Source organism: Phaenicophaeus curvirostris, chromosome 28 (genome assembly GCF_032191515.1).
Source record: "Phaenicophaeus curvirostris isolate KB17595 chromosome 28, BPBGC_Pcur_1.0, whole genome shotgun sequence".
In the NCBI taxonomy this organism is placed as follows: Eukaryota; Metazoa; Chordata; class Aves; order Cuculiformes; family Cuculidae; genus Phaenicophaeus; species Phaenicophaeus curvirostris.
Genome location: NC_091419.1, coordinates 7,275,466 through 7,295,672, shown reverse-complemented (window position 1 = coordinate 7,295,672; position 20,207 = coordinate 7,275,466). Strand labels below are relative to the sequence as shown.

Below are 20,207 nucleotides of genomic sequence, written 5' to 3'. Positions count from 1 at the left end.
CCAGAACCCGAAGGTGAAGCCACGGGGTGCAGCATCAACTCCCCCTCCCAATGGCCACCAAGAGCCCACTACCCCTGAGAGCAACAATGTCTTCTCTGCCATCTCCTACAGGGCTGGAAGTGGCCCCCAAGTCTCCCAAGCCTCTCCACACAGGCACAAGGTGCAGCACCAACTCCCCTCTTGCCAATGGTCACCAACACACCACCCTAAGAGCAACGGTGTCTTCTCTGCTGCCTCCTGCAAGGCTGGAAGTGACTCCTGAGCCCCTCAGATCCCTCCATGCAGCCATGGGGTGCAGCACCAACCTCCCTGCCAACAGCCACCAAGACCTACCACCCCCATGGCATCTTCTCTGGCTGGAAGTGGCTGCTGAGCCCTACATGGCCCCGAAGGGCAGCCGGGACCCCCCTTCCCCTCCCAGACTCATGCCCTGGGTGTGCATTTGCCTTTTCCTGTTTCAGGTTCGCCTGTGAAGCCAATGAGGAAATAAGGCAGTGTCACACGCGCCCTCCTGACAGTTGGCCCCGCGAATGTGGCCGGCGCAGTGAGGAGCACGGCACCGGCAGCCAAGTAAGGGGGTGCCAAGGGCAGGGGCTCAGACACCACCCCCCACCAGGAACCATGTTCTCCCGGAAGAAGCGGGAGTTGATGAAAACCCCTTCCATCTCCAAGAAGAGTCGGGCAGGAAGCCCCGTCCCACAGGCAGTGCCGGTGAGCAACCTGTGTCCTACTTGGTGGGGGCCATGGGGCTATGGAGACACTGTGAAGAGCCGTGGGGTGGGGGCTGTGGGAGAAAAGTGCCCATGGAGGCACTGGGAAAAGCCATGGGGTGGAAGCTATGGGACTATGGAGCCACTGGAAAGAGCCATGGAGTGGGGGCCATGGAGCCAAAGTGCCCGTGGAGCCACTGGGAAGAGCCGTGGGATGGGGGTTTTGGGGCCACAGAGCTGCTGGGGGGAGCCATGGGGTGGGGATGGGGACATGGGTATGGCCAGGAGGTCTGTGAGGAGGTGGAGGAGGCCAAGGAAGGCTCACTGGTCCCTTGGGGTGGGATTTTGCCCCAGACAAAGGGGGTGGAAGAGGAGGTGAGTGGGGCCGAGGGAGAACCAGGGGGCTGCGGCAAAGGGTAGGGGAGCACGGCAGAGGGGGCTGAAGCCAAGGGTTTGGGGAGGGCAGAGAAGTCCCCGAACCTCCCTAGGCACTGGGTGGCGAGTGGGGGGACACTGGCCTCGGGCAGCCTTGGCCCTGTGGTGTCTTTATTGACTTGGGGTCAATAAAAACACTTGGGGCGTGGGAGGAAGCACTTGCCTCTGTGGGGTTGCCCAAGGCTCCTCCATGCGCTGTGGCACTGCCCACCCTGCGCCTGCGCTGCACCCGCACCCCATGGGGCAAGACGGGATGGGAGTGATGGGGCCCCAGAGCCCTTTCAGGGCTCCTTAGCAAGGGGTCCCAACCCCGTGAGGGGCCTATGGGTGGCAGACGGAGGGATGCTCGGGCGGGCAGCTGGGAAAAAAAGCTACAGTCCCTACTCAGCGGGGCGTCGCATGGCGGGGAAAACCCACTCACCCCATCGTTCCTTGGACTCGCTGCCTCATGCGCCTGCCGTGAGGCTGATGGTACGGCCTGGTGAGCCCCATGGGTGCTGGTGGGGAGGGAGTGGGGTCTCTGCAGTTGCTGCATCCTGGGGAGAGCAGGTTTTGAAAGGCTGAGCTGGCCGCACGGAGATGATGCGAGGGCTGGAACACCTCCTGTACAAGGATAGACTGTGAGAGTTGGGGTTGCTCAATCTGGAGCAGAGAAGGCTCCAGGAAGAACTTAGAGCAACTTCCAGTCCTGAAAAGGTCTCCAGGAAAGATGGGGAGGGGTTCTTGATCAGGGACAGCAGAGACAAGATTAGAGGGAATGATTGATTTTCAGCTGAAAGAGGGGAGATTGAGACGAGATTTTAGGAAGAAATGTTTTGCTGTGAGGGTGGGGAGGCCCTGGCCCAGGTTGCCCAGAGCAGGGGTGGCTGCCCCATCCCTGGAGGGGTTCAGGGCCAGGTTGGATGGGGCTTGGAGCCCCTGATCCAGTGGGAGGTGTCCCTGCCCATGGCAGGGGCTGGAACTGGATGGGCTTTGAAGTACCTTCTAACCCAATTAACTCTATGATTTTGGGGTGGGGTCCTTTGTGCACCCCCTTCCTGCCCCTCAGTGTCCGGCTGGCCCCAGGGGCAGCATCGGGCTAGGCTGCCCCAATTTGCTCTCGCCCACGGCAGCCTCGTGCTCCCAGCCAGGTCAGTCACGGTGAGAAGGTGCTCAGTGGTGAGCACATTGGTAATGAATGTGGCTTCCAGCACCGCCAAGCCAAGGATGCTGAGACCCAGCACGCTCATGTCACACGTGGGTGCCTAAGGGTCACTGACAAGAGCTGCTGTGGGGGCAAAGGTGGCCATGGGTCCCCTCCCCATGCCATGAGGAGCCTCGCTGGGTGCATGGCCCCCACGTGGTGCACAGACCCGGAAGGTTCCACTACCACACCCTCCCTTGGGGCAATTTCACTCCTAGATTTTGGGGGCTCCCTCCTTCTATAAAACATATCCTAAGTCCTCAGACAGTGGCCCTGGAGGTGTCCCCATCCCTGCCCCCATCTGGGCGGGGGCTGTGGCCCACCTGGGGACTGGATATGCTAAAAAAGAGGAAGGGATGTGTGAGGCCAGATCCTGCTCCTGTTTGGCCCTGCCAGGATCCCCACACATGGGGACCTCGAGCATAGTCAGTGCTGATTGGGATAAGGCAGCATCACCCACACGGTCAAGGTGTGCCCCCAGGACAAACCTGGACCCACGGAATCTGGGAGGGGCCGATGGGGGCCATGGGGCCAGCCAGCCAAGCCAGCCCTTGTGGTTTTGGAGCCCGTGCTGCTTGTGAAACCCCTGGTGGTTGATCCACCAGGAGTCTTGGGCAATGCCAACTGCTCCCTGCGGTGTGGCAGGGATGGAGGATTTAGACAGGCTGTACCGAGCCCTGACAGCTCCTGCTCCATCATCGAGGGATGTAACCATCATGGGGAGCTAAACCTCATCCCCGTTGGGCAGGACAGCCCTAAGCCTCTGCTGGAAAACCCAGCTGGGAAAACTGAGGCACAGCACAGCCGCAGGGGCTGGCACCAGCCCTGGTAGCACAGAGGGTCCCAGGTTGCTGCCCTCTCCCTCCCGGAGTTGCCTTGCCAGGGTCTCACGCTCCTCCCTGCTCCCCAGGACCTGTCCCGCAAAGATTGTCTGGAGGCCCCCGGCTCCAGCCTGGGGGAGCTGCCCCCCACCAGCTCCAAGCTCAGCACCAGCCCCAGTGCCGTGGGCACGCTCAAGCGCCCCACCAGCCTCAGCCGCCATGCCAGCGCCGCTGGCTTCCCACTGGCCGCCGCGGGACCCAGGGCTGTGCCCAAGGGCCACAAGACCCCCACATCCTACAGCCCCATGGACAGCGGAGAGGGCCTCTTCATCGACACCGAAGAGATCTCCCAGCTGCTGATGGACGTGGCCCGCTTCGCCGATGCCCTGGAGAACCTGCGGGATGTGGTCCTGCGTGATGGTGAGTGCTGGGATGCTCACACCAACCCCAGTGCCTCCAAACCAGGAGAGCACTGGAGCATCCTTTCATAGGGGTAGACCAGACCCATGGGTGGGGGGGTCTCTGTGGGGCACTGGGACCCCTGGGGGGCTGTGCCAAGCTATGGCAGCCGTGGGCAGAAGGCAGCGGGTAGCTGCTGGGACCTCAGAGCCAGGATAACGCAGCTTCCTGCCTGCAAGCTATTTTCATCTACCCACTTTCCTGTTTACAGCACGGCGTGCCAGCTGCCTGCCAGGGTCTCCAGAGCCCCGCAGGGCACCCAGCGTGGCCCCCCAGGTCCCCACCCACCGGCTCAGCCTCACCAGGGTGGCTGGTGGGATGGGGACAATGTCCCAGTGTGGGTGCAAGGCTGGGGGGGTTGCGGGCAGGAGTCCCTGGCCAAGGAAGCAAAGGGGATGGTGTCGACCTCATGGTCCCCATGGCAAAAGGGGGTGTCACATGATGCTTTGTTTTCGGCAATGTTTTTACAAACATGTTGATGCATCCCCACTTGCTGTGGAAAACAGCAACGCCTAGCCTGGGTCAGCAGCCGGATCCATGGCAGGACCAGTGGCCAGATCTACAGCTGAGCTGGTGACCAGATCCATGGCTGGGCCGGTGGCCACATCTGTGTCTGGGCCAGTGGGGACACGCCTAGGATCTGCAGGCAGTGGGGTTGATGCTTCCATGTCCCCAAGAAGGTTTGGGCATTGCCAGGCAGGGAGGAAACAGCCCTGAGCTGAGGGCGACTGTCCTGCTGCCATCCCCACTTGGGTCTGTGCTTGCTGCTGGACCCGGTTTGGGACACGAGGATGGTGCTGTCCCCAGGCTGATGAAGAAACAGAGAGAGGTTGGGGCTGACCTGTGGAATGTGGCTGTGCTTTGGGAGAGTGCAGCTCTCCTCTGCACCCATCCAACCCCATTCCCAGCTCTGTTCCCAGCCTTGCTGTCTCCTTACTTTGGAAAGGACCTGGAAATGGGAGAGGAGTCAGAGGAAACTTCTTCCTGACCCTGAGTTGGGGGATTTGCCCAGCCAGACAGTGGGTGCCAGGCTCCCATCCCAGTGCTTCCCTACTGGAAACTCCCCACTTCCTAACAATGCCGCCAGCACCCAGCCCCATGCTGGTGGGGAGCAGGACTGGACACCCAGGCTGGCAACTGGGGCCCATAGAGGGACAATTCCCATGGAAGGTCCCCATGGGACATGGCAAGATCAACTGGATGAGGCACAGCAGCTGGACAGACCTGCTGCATCACTCCTGGGAGCTGGGAGTGCCTGTCCAGAGGGGAGAAAGGGAAGGAAATGAGGAGGAAATTCCCAAACTGCTTTCAAGGGAAAAAGTTACAATTGAGGAAAACATACCTGAAAAGTTGGGCAGCCCCAGATGCATCGTTGCGCCAGGCAGGGGCCATGCTGGGTGGTTTAGTCATGGTGGGGATGGAAGGAGAGCGCCGGGGAAGTGCTGGCCAAGCGGGGTTCAATGCCACCCCCAGGGAGCCCTGAAGCCAAGGGGATGGGCTGCATGGACTGAGAGCCTGGTGGGACCCTGCCTGGGATGTGGCTGGTGAGGGGTGGACGGAAGTCTCCAGAGGGCAGGGATGCAGGGCAGGAATGCAAAGTAGGGATGCACAGCCCCTTCTCTTGCAGACCCCAAGGAGCCCCAACGGCCACTGGCCCATGAGTGCTTGGGTGAAACCCTACGCATCCTGCGCCAGGTCATCAACAAGTACCCACTGCTCAACACCCTGGAGACCCTGACGGCTGCTGGGACCCTCATCTCCAAAGTCAAGGGTGAGACAATGGGGCTGGGAGCTCTGTCTTGCTCCCTTCCTGCTCCAGGCTGGGACATGGAGGGCTGATGGGAGGGGAGTTTCCCCACAGAAGGGTGGAGGGGGTGAAGGCATCAGCTGCCTGCTTGCTGTAGTTTGGTCTTGATTACGGTGCAGTGTCAGAAATGACAGAACCCAGACTCTTGTCTGGGGGTTTCCAAGCAGGGTTGCAGGAAAAACACTTAAATGATCGGACCCTGCTCCTGGCAGCATCGCGTGTTTTTCAGAGCAGGCTCTGTGGAGCCCAGATCCTGGCTGGGGCACCACTTCATGCCCACAGTTACACCAGTGCAGAGGGGGACGGCTGCACTAACCGCAGGCAGAGCACAACATTTTGCGTCACCACACTGCTTCCTGGACACCGAACAGCAACCGCGAGGAGACAGGAAGCCTCATGGAGGGTGGCAGGAGGTCCGCCATCAGGATGGAGGGAGTTTAGGCTGCCCACATTCCCCAGCAGAGGGGCAGGAGCAGATCCCAGCCCCTCACTGTAGTGGGGGTCTTGGCTCAGAGAAGCTGACTGGAAAGGCATCAGGGTCTGCCCAGCAACCCTCACCGCCAGCAAAGGCACCATGAGTGTCCCTTGGCCTGGGCGAATGCCAAGCGCTGCATGCGCTGGTTCCTGCTGCCACTGGTGGTTCCTCTTTTGGCCATGGGCAAGAGCCCTCCTGGAGGAAGCCATCCTGCCCCAGGGCAGGAGCTCTGGAGGTGCTGTGAGAGCAGAGGCAGTGGAACAGGTCCACAGATGGCAGTGCTTTTCCAGCCCAGGAAGATGGGAGTAAACAGAAACATGAGCCAAGTGATGCTGGCAGGGAAGTCAGCCCTGGGAGAAACAGGGTGGCAGAGGCACCTCACTGCACTAGAGAAAGTCCATCATCCATAGGGATAATCTGCTCCTCACTGCTGCTCCCTCGAGCCCAAGGCACAGCTGAGACAGGTGGGATCCATCAGGTCCTTGTCCTGTTGGACACAGGGACAGGTGCTCACAGTGACAGGGATTCCACATTTCTAGGTTTCCATTATGAATCCAACAATGAGACAGACAAGCGGGAGTTTGAGAAGGCCGTGGAGACCATCGCGGTGTCCTTCAGCAGCACGTAAGGGACTTTGGGCAGCTGTCCCCCAGAGAAGGTGCCCTGATGGACCCTATCATCCTCACCATCCAGGACACGTCTCCCCACCCTCGCCACATCCCCTCATTCCCACGCACAACCCCATTGGTTTGGGGGTGGTGGGGACCAGGGAAACCCCACGGGGAGGGCAGATTCACTCCTGCTGCTCACACAGTGCCTCCAGCAGCGAGGAGAGACCCCAAAGCCTGCTCAAGCCCTCAGACATCTCCTGGCCCCTCTTCAGTGCTGGGCCAAGCTCTGCTACTCCACCTGAACTGCCAAGATCACATTACGTGGAGCTGAGCTGATCCCAATGAAATCAGTCTCAGATGCGGGTCCAGGGCTGGTGGGTGACAGCCCTGCTTGTCACTGCCTATTCTCCTTTAGCTGAATCCATTGTGTTCCTCTCATCACAGTGTGTCTGAGTTCCTCATGGGGGAGGTGGACAGCAGTACCATCCTCTCCATCCCACCCAGTGACCAGAACCAGGTGAGTGATGCCCGCTCCCATCGCGTGGGTCTCAGGATGTGCTGAGATGCTCACACCTGGCTCAGGAATCTGGGCTCAGCCCCAGACATGGGACTCCCATCTCACTTCCAAACCCATCAGAACTGTGTGTAGGCTTTGTCTTCTTGCTCCTGTCCTCACCACCTTCCCAAGGAGGGGAAAAGCCACTTGGCAGCTTGATCCAAAGAGCAAAGTGGCTCAGGAAGGAGTAGCTCTGTCAAAAGGCAAAGAACAGAGCTCCTTAGCTCTGCCCTGGGCCGGTGTGTGCACAGAGCGAGGTATTTCTCCAGCGACATTCCCATTAGCTCATGGTCTTCCTGTAGGGCCACATGCCCTACAGGGCACAGGAGGCTTTTGGCAACAGCAGAAAGTCTCCAGTAGCTCTGGGTTTCTCTCTCCGCTCACCAGCCCCTCCAACTACTCTCTGTCCTCTTGTCTGATCAGTCCCTCTTCTTTCCAAATTCCCAAAGAGTATGGAGAGCCTCTACGGAGGGATCCCTGGGCCTGGAGCAGACAGCATGGCTTCAGGCACGGAAAGCTATGACATGGGTAAGTGGGGAGCATTCTGGGCGCAAGGTTTGGGGTGGTGGGGTACTTGGCTGAGTACATTGGCCAGCAGGAATCAGCATCTTCCCAGTTCTGAGCCACACATGGCTCCTTGGTTGAGGAGTGCTGGTGGGGCACCAGCAGAGCAAAATGCCAGCACAGTTACAGGGACATTTTCAGGGGTGAGCCAAGCTGTCCTGGGATATTCTTGGCTGTTCCAGTACTCCTGGGGACTCAAAGGCATTTGGAGGGAGCAGGTCAGTGGACACAGCGGTACATTCAGCCTCTCCTCTTTCTTTCCCCACCTTCCTCCTCATCCCATCACAGGCCATTCTCCTGCAGAGGAAGTTGATGTGATGCTGCAGCGCTGCGAGGGTGGTGTAGATGCTGCCCTCCAGTATGCCAAGAACATCTCCAAGTACATGAAGGACCTTATCGGGTACCTGGAGAAGAGGACCATGCTGGGTGAGATGGGGAGGATGGCAGGTGGGGTCCTCTCCAGAGTGGGGCTGAGCTCCTTGAAGCAGCATCAGAACAGGCTGAGGTCCTCTACAATCGCATGTGTGTGGCTGAGGGAGTCGAGCACTGCAAGGGCAGTGGTGACGTTCCTTCCTGAAGTTTCTGATCTATTTATGAAAAGGAATCCAATCAGCAGGGAAATTCTTGTGTCTCCTATGTCCTTTCACTTCTAACCTTTTTCTTCCAGAGATGGAGTTTGCCAAAGGGCTTCAGAAGATGGCAAACAGCTGCAAGCAAACCATCAGTCAGGAGGTAAGCCCACAGGTCCTGAAAGCCACCCAGCAGCCAGGCTGGTGAGCTCTATCAGGAGCAGGCAGCCTTTGAGAGCTTGTTTTGCGTGATCCAGATTCAGAGCCCAGGAGAACAAGCTTGCAGTTGTCCAAAGCTCTTTGCTTGGCAAAATTTACGTGTCCAAACCAAAGCAAAGGATAACGCTGAGACCCTGCAAACGCTCCTCCACTGGCAGCCAGAATTTTGTCTTGGCCCAGCCAGGTGTGCCAGCTGGGAGAACCTGGACAGGCTCACACACCAGATGTGCTTGGCCCCAGCTCTCCAGCCCAGGCACTGGCAAAGTGACACCATAGGGCCCTTCCAGCCTTCTCTGACCTCCCCTCAGGCAGTCTCTTGGCAGCCTGCGACCACACTCTCCCTCCAGGATGGGAGTTCTACCAGTTGCAGGCAGCCAAGCTGATCCTCTGGCTCTTCCCCAAACGCAGCACTGGAGGACACATCTCCTCCGGTTTGTGCTGTGGTGTCAGGGCTCAGGGTGTTATGTTGTCTCATTTCAGACCAACATGCCTTTCCTGTCCATCTACTTGCTGGCCCTGGAGCAGGATATGGAGCATGGGACGTCAGTTCTTCAGGCTGCAAACACCCTGCAGCACCAAACCTTCCTCCAGGTGAGAGGACGAAAGGTCATCTCAGAAGGGTCTTCCCTGGTGGCTGGGCAGTGAGGGAGGCTGGTGGGCTCTTAGTCCTTCTGGCTCAGGCAGCTCTTCCAGAAACTAGAATCCAGAACCTGCTTGGCTCACCCACTGCTTGGGCTTGGTGTTCCCTGGCTTTGCTCTGGCGTCAGTAGATCAATAAGCCCAAGCTCTCAACCAGGTCCTTTGAGGGGTTAGAGACAGAGTCTAGGAGACAGCCCCCAATTCTGGCAAATCAAACAGCACCTCCTTATTGACCTCCACCTCATCGGAGCGCTCTCTGCATTCCCACATTCCCCACCAGCACAGACCATGCTGCACCCATCTTGCAGGGAGAGCTGCTCTCTGGAGCCGATCACCAGGAGGGAACTGATAGAACGAGAGTAAATAGCCTCAAGTTGTGCCGGGGGAAGTTTAGGTTGGATATTAGGAAAAGTACCTTCACTAAAGGAGTGGTGAAGCACTGGCAGAGGCTGCCCAAGGAAGTGGTGTAGTCTCCATCCCTGGAGGGGTTCAAAACACATGGAAATGTAGCACTTTGGGACATGGTTTAGTAAGGATGGTGGGGTTGGGCTGACAGTTGGACTGGATGAGCTTGCAGGTCTTTTCCAACCTTAATCATTCTATGATGTCCTGGCATTGAAAAGGGTGGCTCTTAGCTCAGCCTGGAGGGAAACCGCATGTGGTCCTTCCCAGGCTGCTGATTTTTGTCCTTGACACAAGCCCTCCCTTGTAACCCAGCCCAGATGTGCTGGGGAATGATAACAAACACCACTAGGAACTTCTCCTTGCAAAGCCTTTTGCAAAGGGAAGAGCAAGTAAGCATTTTGCTCAGCCTGCTGCGGCGGGGGTGTGTGTGTGTGTTTCTTCCTCCCAATTCAGCCGCTGACAGTGAGACGCCTTGAACATGAAAAACGGAGGAAAGAGATCAAGGAGCAGTGGCACCGGGCGCAGCGGAAGCTGGTGAGAAATGGACACGCAGCAGGGGTTTGTGCTCCCCAAGTCCAGCCTGGAGCACCCCCATGGCACGTACCCCTCTGAGGGTGCTATATCCTTGCCCCTCTCCAGTGGTGTTAGGTGCTTTGTCCCAGGGCACCTCTGCTGTGCTGGGAGACACTGGGAAACACAGGGTGCAAGGGCCAGGAAAGGGGCCCCTGGGAGCTTGTGGGGAATAATGATGCCTTTGCAAAGTTAGGTCCTCACCCTCTGTTTTCACTGGTAGCAAGAGGCAGAGGTCAACCTGCGCAAGGCCAAGCAGATCTACATGCAACGCAGCGAGGAGCACGACAAGGCCAAGTACATGGCTGTGAAAGCAGAAGAGGAGCAGCAGAACACGACCAGCACCATCACCACCAAAGCCCTGGACAAGAAGAGGCGGCTGGAAGAGGAAGCCAAGAACAAGGTAGGAACATGACAGCTCTGGATGCTGATTGAACATCTAAACCTTCTCACTCTGCACTGTCCTAGCACAGGGGCAGCCCTGAGCTGACTGGACTGAACTGAGCTCCCTACAGCTCCTCGGACATGGTACAGGAATGCCTGGAGGAACTGGGTCCAAGTGCAGAGAGCTGTTCTTGTTCTCCTTATCTATGAACTGCTTCCACCCCTTGTTCTCCCAACTTGCAGGCAGAAGAGGCGATGGCCACGTACCGGACCTGCGTTGCGGATGCAAATACCCAGAAGCAGGAGTTGGAGGATACCAAGGTGAATTCCTTGCGGCAGATCCATGAATTAATCAAACAGAGCGACCAGGTCATCAAGACGGTGAGTGGGGCTGGCTTGGGATGGCCTAAGGGCAGGAGGTGGCCATACCCTGCACAGGGCAGGTCAGAGCTGCTTCCCCAGCAGACCTGGCTTGGCTGCCCCTATTTCAGATGAGGTCCAGGTGGACTCACTCCCTTGTGCTCTGAAAACGGCCTCAAGCTGCATCAGGGGAGGTTTAGATTGGATATTAGGAAATATTCCTTCACTGAAAAGAGTGGTGAAGTGCTGGCAGAGACTACCCAGGGCAGTGGTGGAGTCTCCATCCCTGGAGGGGTTCAAAACACATGCAGAAGTGGTCCTTCAGGACATGGTTTAGTAGGAATGGAAGTGTTGTGTTGATGGTTGGATTGCATGATCTTAGAGGTCTTTTCCAACCTTAATGATTCTCTGATTCTATGAAAAGCCAAGGCTCAAGACTGCAGACCAAGCACCGCTCTCTGCTCCCAATTTCTCATCTAACTTGGAGCTCCTTGTCTCTCTTTTCCTTGTAAGTAGCCTCACAAAGGTCAGATCCGATTTTCTCTACATTGTTTTCAGGCCACGATCTCCTTCTACCAGATCATGCACATGCAGACAGCTCCACTGCCCGTCAACTTCCAGACGCTGTGCGAGAGCAGCAAGCTGTACGACCCCGGGCAGCAGTACGCCTCCCATGTCAGGCAGCTGCAGCGAGGAGACGAACCCGACACCCAGTATGACTTTGAGCCCTACGTGTCACACAATGCCTGGTAGGAGAGGAGAAGGGGAATCTGCCCTGGTTTACACTCATCTCTGTCACTGACAGCCTTCTCCAGGCTGGCACTGGGCTCCCCTGCAGAACCCGCCATGCTTTCTATATGCATGAAGGCAGCTCCTGCTGGGAAAGCTGGGGCTGAACCAGCTGGAATTCCCCTCAATCCTCTCCAATGGATGAGTCAGGCTATCCAGCATTTATGAGAGAACTGTAAATCCCAAGACAAGTGGAGGGCAGCCATGAATAAGGTTTCCAAGTGTCCTTCCTTCTCATCCACTAAGACATTCCCCTTTCTCCTTCTTTCCACCCACCAGGTCCCTGTTTACTCGAACACGCAAAGGCAGCTTCAATGCCAATGACTTCTCAACGAACGCTGGCTCAGACGGGGCTGGGATTCCCAAGGACGGGAGCGTCTCGGAAGGAGGGGCAGGAGCTAAGGAGCAGCCAAGCGGGGTGGTGGCAGCTGAGCAGAGAGGTGAGCCCAGAGGAGTCTCTGTGTCACCATCCCCACAGCAGCACTCGTTGCAGGCTGCGTCCTCCCACAGCTAGGAGCAAAGCGGGATCTCCATGGGTACCAAGGGGGTGGTTCCCTTCACAGCAGTAAGACCAGCTTGAAGCCTTGCAAGCTGAATACCCTGAAGGATGAACAATCAGATCCATGGGGGTTTTGATAACAGACCATTCCCGTCTTCCCAGCTCCTCCTTCCTTTGCTGGATGTGTTCCTGAAGGCACCCCAACCCCTTCACCAAGCTGTCAACAGGAAACCAAGCAGCTTCCTTCAGGAATTTCAGTGTCTCCCAGAGTCTAAGCTCTTCTCCATGTTTCTCTTCTGAGCACAGGACACAATCTCAAATGGACTTTCTGTTTCCCTCTGCAGGTGGGAGGGGACACCAGGTCCATAAATCCTGGCCAACCTCCATTACGGAAGCTGACAGCAGCCTGGATTCAAGTGCAGGTAGATTCCAAAATCAGCCTAGGGCAGGCAGTCCTTCCCCTCTGACACAGTCAGCGCACTGGAGTGCGGTGGGATCCATCACTTCTCTTTTTTATCTGCCTTGTGATAACACTTTGTTAAAAATAACATACCATCGCTGTTTCTGATGGGATGGGATGGAGACCACTGCAGGGCACTGTACCACCACACACTGCCCCTGCAAGCTCCCAGTTTCTCATGTTCAAGGCACACGACTGCTTGCTCGTGGGAACTCGCCACAAGCATCAAAGCACACACAGAAACAACTCTGCCAGTAACCTCCCCGCCCCGTGGGTTTTCTTTTGGCAGGTGAATTCAGCCACAAACTCCAGCGGCTGTCTTCCAATGGCACCATGTCCTCCAGTGAAGAGCTAGAGGAGAAGGATGAGAACGCCTCCCCCTTTGAGCAGAGTAGGTGACAGTGCAGGAGCTGATGCCCACACACAATGGCAGAGCCAATGGCACGCTGCCTTTGCCCAGATTCAGTAGTTCTGGAGGGAAACCAATCTGAAACGATGGTAACCTCACCAGGAACCCAATATCATTTCCTTTCCCAAGGGATGAGCTCTGCTCAGACCAGTGAGAACAGATGAGCTGGGGCTGTGCACCTCAGAGTGTGGGTTATTCCCAATGTTTCTAACCACTGGTTCATCCAGCTGGTTGTCCAGTCTCTGATAGTGACCCTTCTCTGCCCTACCTCTTCAGAAGCCAGGATGCAGCCATGGTTTTATTCTACTTGTAGGCATCAATGGGATGGCCCCAGAGATGACGGCTCCAACGGGGCCCTTCCGAAACGTTGGCTTATCCAAGGCTGCGCAGACTCATCGGCTGAGGAAGCTCCGTACCCCTTCCAAGTGTCGGGAGTGCAACAGCTACGTTTACTTCCAGGGAGCAGAATGTGAGGAGGTAAAGTTGGGAGATATGGGAAGAGATCTTGGTGGGTGGAAGGACATGTCCCATGAACAGGGAGACCTCACCACTGCATAGGGTCCTGTGACTCACTCTGTGCCAACACGCTCCTGCATTTCCCTGTGTTTTCCAGTGCTACCTAGCCTGCCACAAGAAGTGCCTGGAAACCTTGGCCATCCAGTGTGGGCACAAAAAGCTCCAAGGGAAGCTCCAGCTTTTCGGGCAAGACTTCACAAAGGCTTCTCAGAGCAGCTCAGATGGAATCCCCTTCATCATCAAGAAGTGCATTTCAGAGATTGAGAAGCGGGCCCTGAAAACCAAGGTGACGCACTCTCTCTTCTTTTCCCTCTTCTTCAGCTCAGCAATCTCAGCTGCCTTCTCCTGAAATGAGCTTCTCCTCATCATGAAAAACCACAGGTTCATTTTTTCAGATCACTGGAGGCAGGAAACCACTTGGCCCTGATCCTCCAAACTCTGATCTTGGAAACTCCCTTCTCTTGCCTCCCTCTTTCCTATGGAATTACATCAGGGCTGGAATGGGGTGTCACAGAACAACTGCTGAAGGGGATTTCCAACCCCAAAAAGAGAGGAAGCTAGAAGCTCACTGTCTTGAGCAAACGTGAAGAGGAACATCTCTCCTCAATTTGACTCCACTTCTCTCTCTTTAACAGGGCATCTATCGAGTTAACGGTGTCAAGACACGCGTGGAGAAGCTTTGCCAGGCATTTGAGAACGGGAAAGAGCTGGTGGAGCTGTCCCAGGCCTCTCCACACGATATCAGCAATGTGTTGAAGCTCTACCTGAGACAGGTAAGGTGCTGGTGATGCCTTCTGCTGAGGAGGCAGGCAGGGGAGAGGTGGCCAGGGAACTAACTTCCCCAAAGATAACATGCCTCGTTCTCCAAGTGATGCTGGCTGTCTTAGTGGCTGCCGTTCTACCTGACCTAAGGTGCTGTGGGTGGTGAGAGGACAACTATGGGTGGGTGAGGGGGTCTCTCCCAGCTGGGAGCTCAGTGGTGGAGATGGAGGATCAGGAGACAGGGCCATGTGCAGGAGCAGGGAAGAGGGCTCACCCTGTGCCTCTGCTGAGCCAACCACGAGTTTCCTGCTTTTGCTGAGCCCTCACACAACTCCCCCACCACCGCTGCGTGTGGTTCCTCCACCGCTGCAGCAGCTGCAGTCAGATCCGCAGACAAACAACATCGGAAACACCAAGTCCTCCGACCCCTTTGCAATTGGGGAACCGGGTACATGAAAAGGGAAGTGATCCAGCAAAGGTCGCTCCACTCAGCAGAGCCAGAGCTGAGCTCCTGTGTCCCCGAGCAGAGCCCTGTGGCCCTTGGCAGAACCCTGTGGTGGACTTGGCCGGGTGCTGTGCCTTTTGGGTTGGTGGGCTCGGCCAGGTGCTGTGCCCCAGAGGCTAGTGGGCTCAGCTGGGCACTGTGCCCTGCTCACAGCCATTCTCCAAATGCCAAAGCGCAAACTCAAAAACTGGCAGTCACCCACATCCTCCAAGGAGCCACCACAAGGTAGAGGGAAAGGAAGCAGCTTCTCTTTCGCACTGCAGCCTCGATGCTTAACTCTTGTGCTGCCTTTCTGGGAGGACTCTCATGTGTTACCTCAGGCATCAAGCTCAGGTCAAGGAGGGAGCCTTGTCCCAAGGTCCCCTGTGCAGTGAGAAGGGCTCTGAACTTCTCTGCCACTGCATCTTCTCCGAAGAAAAAGAGAGCAGAAAGAGAGGAAGAAACCACCCCTGAGCTACGATCTGACCTCTCCCTGCAAAGTGATGGGTTTAAAGGCTGGCCTGGAGGGAATGCATTCTGCTGCAAGAGGCAGCCTGTCCCCAAAAACATTTGCTTCAGCAACTCAGAAAACATTGCCCGCCACGGAAAAATACGAACTCACCAATTAGTCAACTGCTGATCCAGCTGCTTCAAATTTCCAACCAGCCACAGCCCCACCTTTGCTGCAGGCTATGCCGACTACATCCTGCCTTCCCCACCCAGCACAGTCCATTCCTGCCCTCTTTCATTCCTGTCCTCTTTCTAACAACCTCTCCATCTGCAGAACCTGCTCAGCCCACCCCAGGTCAGGGCTTTTCTAGGGAACCCAACCTTCACCTGGAGGTACCAAACCAGCAAAGAGCACCCACAGGTTGATCAAATTATGCTTTTCACTTGAACGTCAGAGGTACTAATTGGCTGGGGCAAACAAGGTTGGATTTATACGCTTCAGGGATGGATAAATCATAGAATCATAGAATAATAGAATAACCAGGTTGCAAGAGACCCACCGGATCATCGAGTCCAACCATTCCTATCAAACACTAAACCATGTCCCTCAGCGCCTCGTCCACCCGTGCCTTAAACATCTCCAGGGAAGGTGAATCAACCACCTCCCTGGGCAGCCTCTGCCAGGGACCAATGAGCCTTTCTGTGAAAAATTTTTTCCTAATGTCCAGCCTAAATCTCCCCTGGCGGAGCTTGAGGCCATTCCCTCTCATCCTGTCCCCTGTCACTTGGGAGAAGAGCCCAGCTCCCTCCTCTCCACAACCTCCTTTCATGTAGTTGTAGAGAGCAATGAGGTCTCCCCTCAGCCTCCTCTTCTTCAGGCTAAATAACCCCAGCTCTCTCAGCTGTTCCTCATAAGGCCTGTTCTCCAGCCCCTTCACCAGCTTTGTTGCTCTTCTCTGGACTCGCTCCAGAGCCTCAACATATTCTTCTTGTGGTGAGGGGCCCAGAACTGAACACAGTATTCGAGGAGCGGTCTCACCAGTGCCGAGTACGTTACCTGCTTGTGAGCATACTTTGCAAGCCCTGCGGACGGTTCCTTGCTGTAGAAAGATTCCAGGTTTCCTCAGCTCAAGAGCATGGGGCAGGTCTGAGTCTCCCACCGGACCGGGAGGCACAGCTCTCCAGCACCCATCTGCCTCTGTTCTTGCAGCTCCCAGAGCCCATTATGCCCTTCCGCATGTACAATGAGCTGATGGGCCTGGCCAAGGAGAGCTTGCAGGGCGTCGAGGTCAAGGGCAAGAGCGGGAAAGGGGTTCCTGAGCTCGTGGACAAGGGAGCCGACACAGACAAGGTGGTGGTGAACCTGGTGCTGAAGCTGAAGGAGCTGCTGAAGGAGCTTCCCTGGGAGAACATGGCCACACTCCAGTACCTCCTGCAGCACCTGAGAAGGTGAGGAGTGCAGGTCCAGAGCCCACACGGGTCCTAGGGCACCTTCCCTAGAATGGGAAGGTGACCACAGTCTTCCAACTGGCCTCATGCTGGCAGTGGGAACAGCCCAGCCCTTCCCAGGAGCAGGGAGGGAGATCTGGACCTGCAGCCAATTCCGTGCCGCTCACAAAACTTGCATGTCCCTGTACTGCCAGCCCAGCACCTCTTCCACCCTGGATGAATCAGGCTGGTCAAGCCCTGCCCACCCCTTCTCCTTGCCTGCCAGCCTGCTTGCTCTCACAAGTTCCTCTTCCTCCTCAGGATCGTGGAAGTGGAACAGGACAACAAGATGACCTCAAGCAACCTCGGCATTGTCTTTGGGCCAACACTGATGCGCCCAAGGCCCACAGATGCCACTATTTCCTTGTCCTCGCTGGTTGATTATCCCCACCAAGCTCGCATCATTGAGGCGCTCATCATCTTCTATTCAACCATCTTTGAGACCAAGGAGACCACAACGATGGGTGACTCAGGCAAATACGCCACAGACAGCAAGGAGGAGGCAGCCAGCTGCTCCGACCTGGTAGGAATCTCTTAGGGGATGCTGAGCCAACAAAGTCACAGAATCCTGGAATGGTTTGGGATGGAAGGCACCTCAAAGACCATCGAGTTCCATCCTCTGCCACAAGCAGGGACACCTCCCACTGGATCAGGTTGCTCCAAGCCCCATCCTACCTGGTCTTGAACACCTCCAGGGACAGGGTAGCCACAACTTTCCTGGGCAACCTGGGCCAGGGCCTCCCCACCTTCGCAGCAAAACATTCCTTCTTAATATGTCATCTCAATCTCCCCTCTTCAGCTTAAAAACATTCCCCCTCAACCTAACCCTGTACTTCCTGATCGAGAGTCCCTCTCCAGCTCTCCTGAAGGCAGCCAGCGTCTGCTGGCGACCTAAAGCAGATCAGCTGGGACAGCCCCCCCTGCAGACCTTACACCCCCAACCCCTCCTGAACGGGGCCCTCGGATCCCAGCAGCGACGTTCCCCATCCCTGCTCTGCCACAGGATGGTGTGGCGCTAGCCAGGTTTCCTTCCCTTAGGAAACCCACCTTGCTTTACCACATCCCCACATGCATCCCCAGTCCACTTGCAAGCAATTTTCTGCTCCAAAAGCACAGCCTCACTCAGTGAGATAGGCAGGGGCGGGATGGAGCCCACGCACTCTCACATTGGGACAAGATGGCATTTCTCCAATGAACATTTTCTGGAACCACATCTCGAGGTCTGAGAAAGTTCTCTTCTCCTCCCTACCCTGACTATTTCACCTCTTCCTCCCAGGCCAGTGCAGGCTCACAGCCCGCGGCTCCTCCCGCCAGCATCCCCTACCTGGAGCTGCCTTCAGAGAAGGGGAATTTGGATTACAGCCCTGATTCATTGACAGGTAAGTGGGCTGGTAGCTCCTCTGCAGTGGGCACAGCTCCCTTGGGAGATACAGGGCAATAACACAGCCTTGCCCTGTTCTGAAGACCACAAGTTTGGTGAATAAAGCTCCTGCAGATGCTGTGGTGCTGGACAAGAGCATAACACAGGGCTCCTTCTGCCCGCAGAGTCCGGCGACCGCTCTGTGGACTCCGACTCGGAGGTGGAGGACAGCGCATATGGGGGTCCACGAATCCAGCTAACGAAACAGGAGAGTGAGACCAGCACAGAGGAAGCTCAGTTCTGCGACGAGGGGAGTGAGGGACAGTGGAGCCGGAGCTGCAGTATGGGCCAGTCAGACACAGAGGGCAATGCTTTCCACTGCCGCAGCCTGCCAGAAGAGCAAAGCGATGCAGAGGAATACCCTGAGAGCCGCTTCCCCACTGCAGACACGGACAACACAAATCAGTCCAACAACGCATCCACACCTGCCACTGCCCAAACTCCAGCAGCCAGGCTCAGTCAGCAGCAGCCCCGGTTTATCTAAGCCACCAAACAAAGCCCCCTGCAGATGCTGGGATGGGGGAAAAGGGACAAATCCAGACTCTTCTCAGAGGCGGCAATGCAGAAAGCTGTGATGTTGAGAAGTGGGGAGGGACAGCAAGGAGCTGCATGCAGCTCAGGGAGGTTGGTGTGGCAGCTGCAGACATTTCCTTATTGCGTGGCTGGAGCTTTCACACAAAAGCCCTGAGCCCCTTTGCTCCTGATGCAGAAAATCAGGTTGGTCTGGGAGCCCCTGCTCAGCCCAGGAAGGCTGTTTCTTGGGCGGTAGCTGAGCAAGGCAGACCCTTCACTTGTTGTTCTGGGCTGGGAAGGAACCCAGGGCTTTGCCATGCCCATGCCATGTCACATGCTTAATTTTTGCTGTGCACCTTAATCCCATGACTCTACTGCAGAAATTGAGGTAGTAGAAGTCAAAGGATCTGATTGTCCTCGTGAGTAGTGGCTGGAAGGGGAGAAGGGGGCTGCCACAGGGAAGAGTTCCCCATCAGCAAGCAGGAATAGGGCACTGCAGCAAGGTATGAGCACCGCAGGGACAGACGGACACCATCAAGCACTGTGGATGGCGTGAACAGCTCGTGAACAAGTGTGAACTTGGGAACAGCTCGCTGGGAAGGCAACAAAGCCAGAGGAGCACTGGGTTTAGCATCACTGGGTAAAAGCCATCCATGCAGAGCTAGCCTTGTTTATAACTGACTGGACCGGGCACCTAAAATCCAGACATAAATATGCCTCCTCAGCACTTGTAAGCAACCCAGGACTCGCCAGCAAAGCCCTTCCTGACTCTGCTGACAGCACCTGCACCACTGCTTCTGTTTATGGCCATTTTTCTACTTGGCAGGAGCCACGCACAGAGCAACTGCAGGCTGTTCACAGGAACAAGGGTCTCCTGGCTGCAGGGTCCTCAGCATTGCATGATTGCTCAGGGTTTCTAGTTTTTGACAGACATTTGGTCCCCAAAAATCTAAGCTGAAGGGCCAGGACCACACCTTGGTGGCCCCAAGATGGAGCTGGGCAGGGAACAGGTCACCCAGGGGAGATGCCTCCTCCTTCTCAGCAGCACCACAGCTGTGCCCGTGCCCATGCAAGCAGCTTTTTTGCTTTGTAAAGTTCTAACCCTTCAACATGAATCTACTACCTCTGATGGCAAAGGAACTTAAAGGGTTAAACAGTACCAGCCAAAGTATTTTTTTTAAAGCTATGAGATTTTTCTGCACTGATGCATAGAAAAATAAGTAGATTTTAAGCCTAGACAGAGCTGAAAGCCATTTCCTGTTCCCCTGCTTGTACCTGCGTCGCGTTCTGGTCCCTCGGCCTGGGAGGGCACACAATGAGCAACGACCAAGTGCTCCTGGCCAGGGATGGACGAGCAGGCAACCCACAGGCAGCGACTCACAGCCCACAGCTCCTAAGACATCGCGCAGATCCAAAGGTGCTCTCTGACAATGAGCCAGACCCTTCCACAGGGAGATGACAAACACCGGTCACCTCTCACTCTGCCCCAAGTCTGAAAAGCCCATCCAAACCAGACAGTGAGAAGACAGAAGCAGATCTCCAGCCAGGGAAGCGGGAGTGGTGTTTGGAAGTGTCACAGGCATCTCATTTCTGTAGAACAGGGCCATCAGTAAATGCCTGATCCCTCAGATGATCAGCACGGGGGAGCCT

The 20,207-nt window shown here is 56.3% G+C and overlaps 1 protein-coding gene across 3 annotated transcripts; it reads left to right on the top strand.

The window, feature by feature from the left end:
* The first annotated feature begins 207 nt into the window (after window positions 1–207).
* On the top strand, window positions 208–20,078 carry ARHGAP45 (Rho GTPase activating protein 45). 3 transcript variants are annotated; one of them, XM_069877851.1, is made up of 23 exons: window positions 208–711; window positions 3,239–3,569; window positions 5,236–5,379; window positions 6,430–6,514; window positions 6,946–7,018; window positions 7,507–7,585; window positions 7,910–8,047; window positions 8,289–8,353; window positions 8,890–9,000; window positions 9,907–9,987; window positions 10,247–10,426; window positions 10,651–10,788; window positions 11,326–11,480; window positions 11,836–11,996; window positions 12,400–12,477; window positions 12,805–12,906; window positions 13,238–13,401; window positions 13,538–13,726; window positions 14,076–14,213; window positions 16,347–16,585; window positions 16,886–17,147; window positions 17,901–18,003; window positions 18,170–20,078. In XM_069877851.1, exons 1-23 carry the CDS (start codon window positions 280–282, stop codon window positions 18,526–18,528), a joined length of 3,807 nt encoding a protein of 1,268 aa, XP_069733952.1. In that variant the 5' UTR covers window positions 208–279; the 3' UTR covers window positions 18,529–20,078. The 3 variants fall into 3 exon arrangements, with proteins under 3 accessions (XP_069733952.1, XP_069733951.1, XP_069733953.1); XM_069877850.1 differs by having other exon boundaries at window positions 209–711; window positions 11,326–11,516; XM_069877852.1 differs by lacking the exon at window positions 208–711 and adding an exon at window positions 1,446–1,616 and having other exon boundaries at window positions 11,326–11,516.
* The last annotated feature ends 129 nt before the right edge of the window (window positions 20,079–20,207 follow it).

Coding starts and splice junctions, on each gene's coding strand:
- ARHGAP45 (XM_069877850.1), top strand. CDS start 280: ATGCAGCCATGGGGTGCAGCACCAACCTCCCTGCCAACAGCCACCAAG. Junction 6,515..6,945: donor GCGGTGTCCTTCAGCAGCAC/GTAAGGGACTTT, acceptor CTCTCATCACAG/TGTGTCTGAGTTCCTCATGG. Junction 10,427..10,650: donor AAGAGGAAGCCAAGAACAAG/GTAGGAACATGA, acceptor CCCAACTTGCAG/GCAGAAGAGGCGATGGCCAC.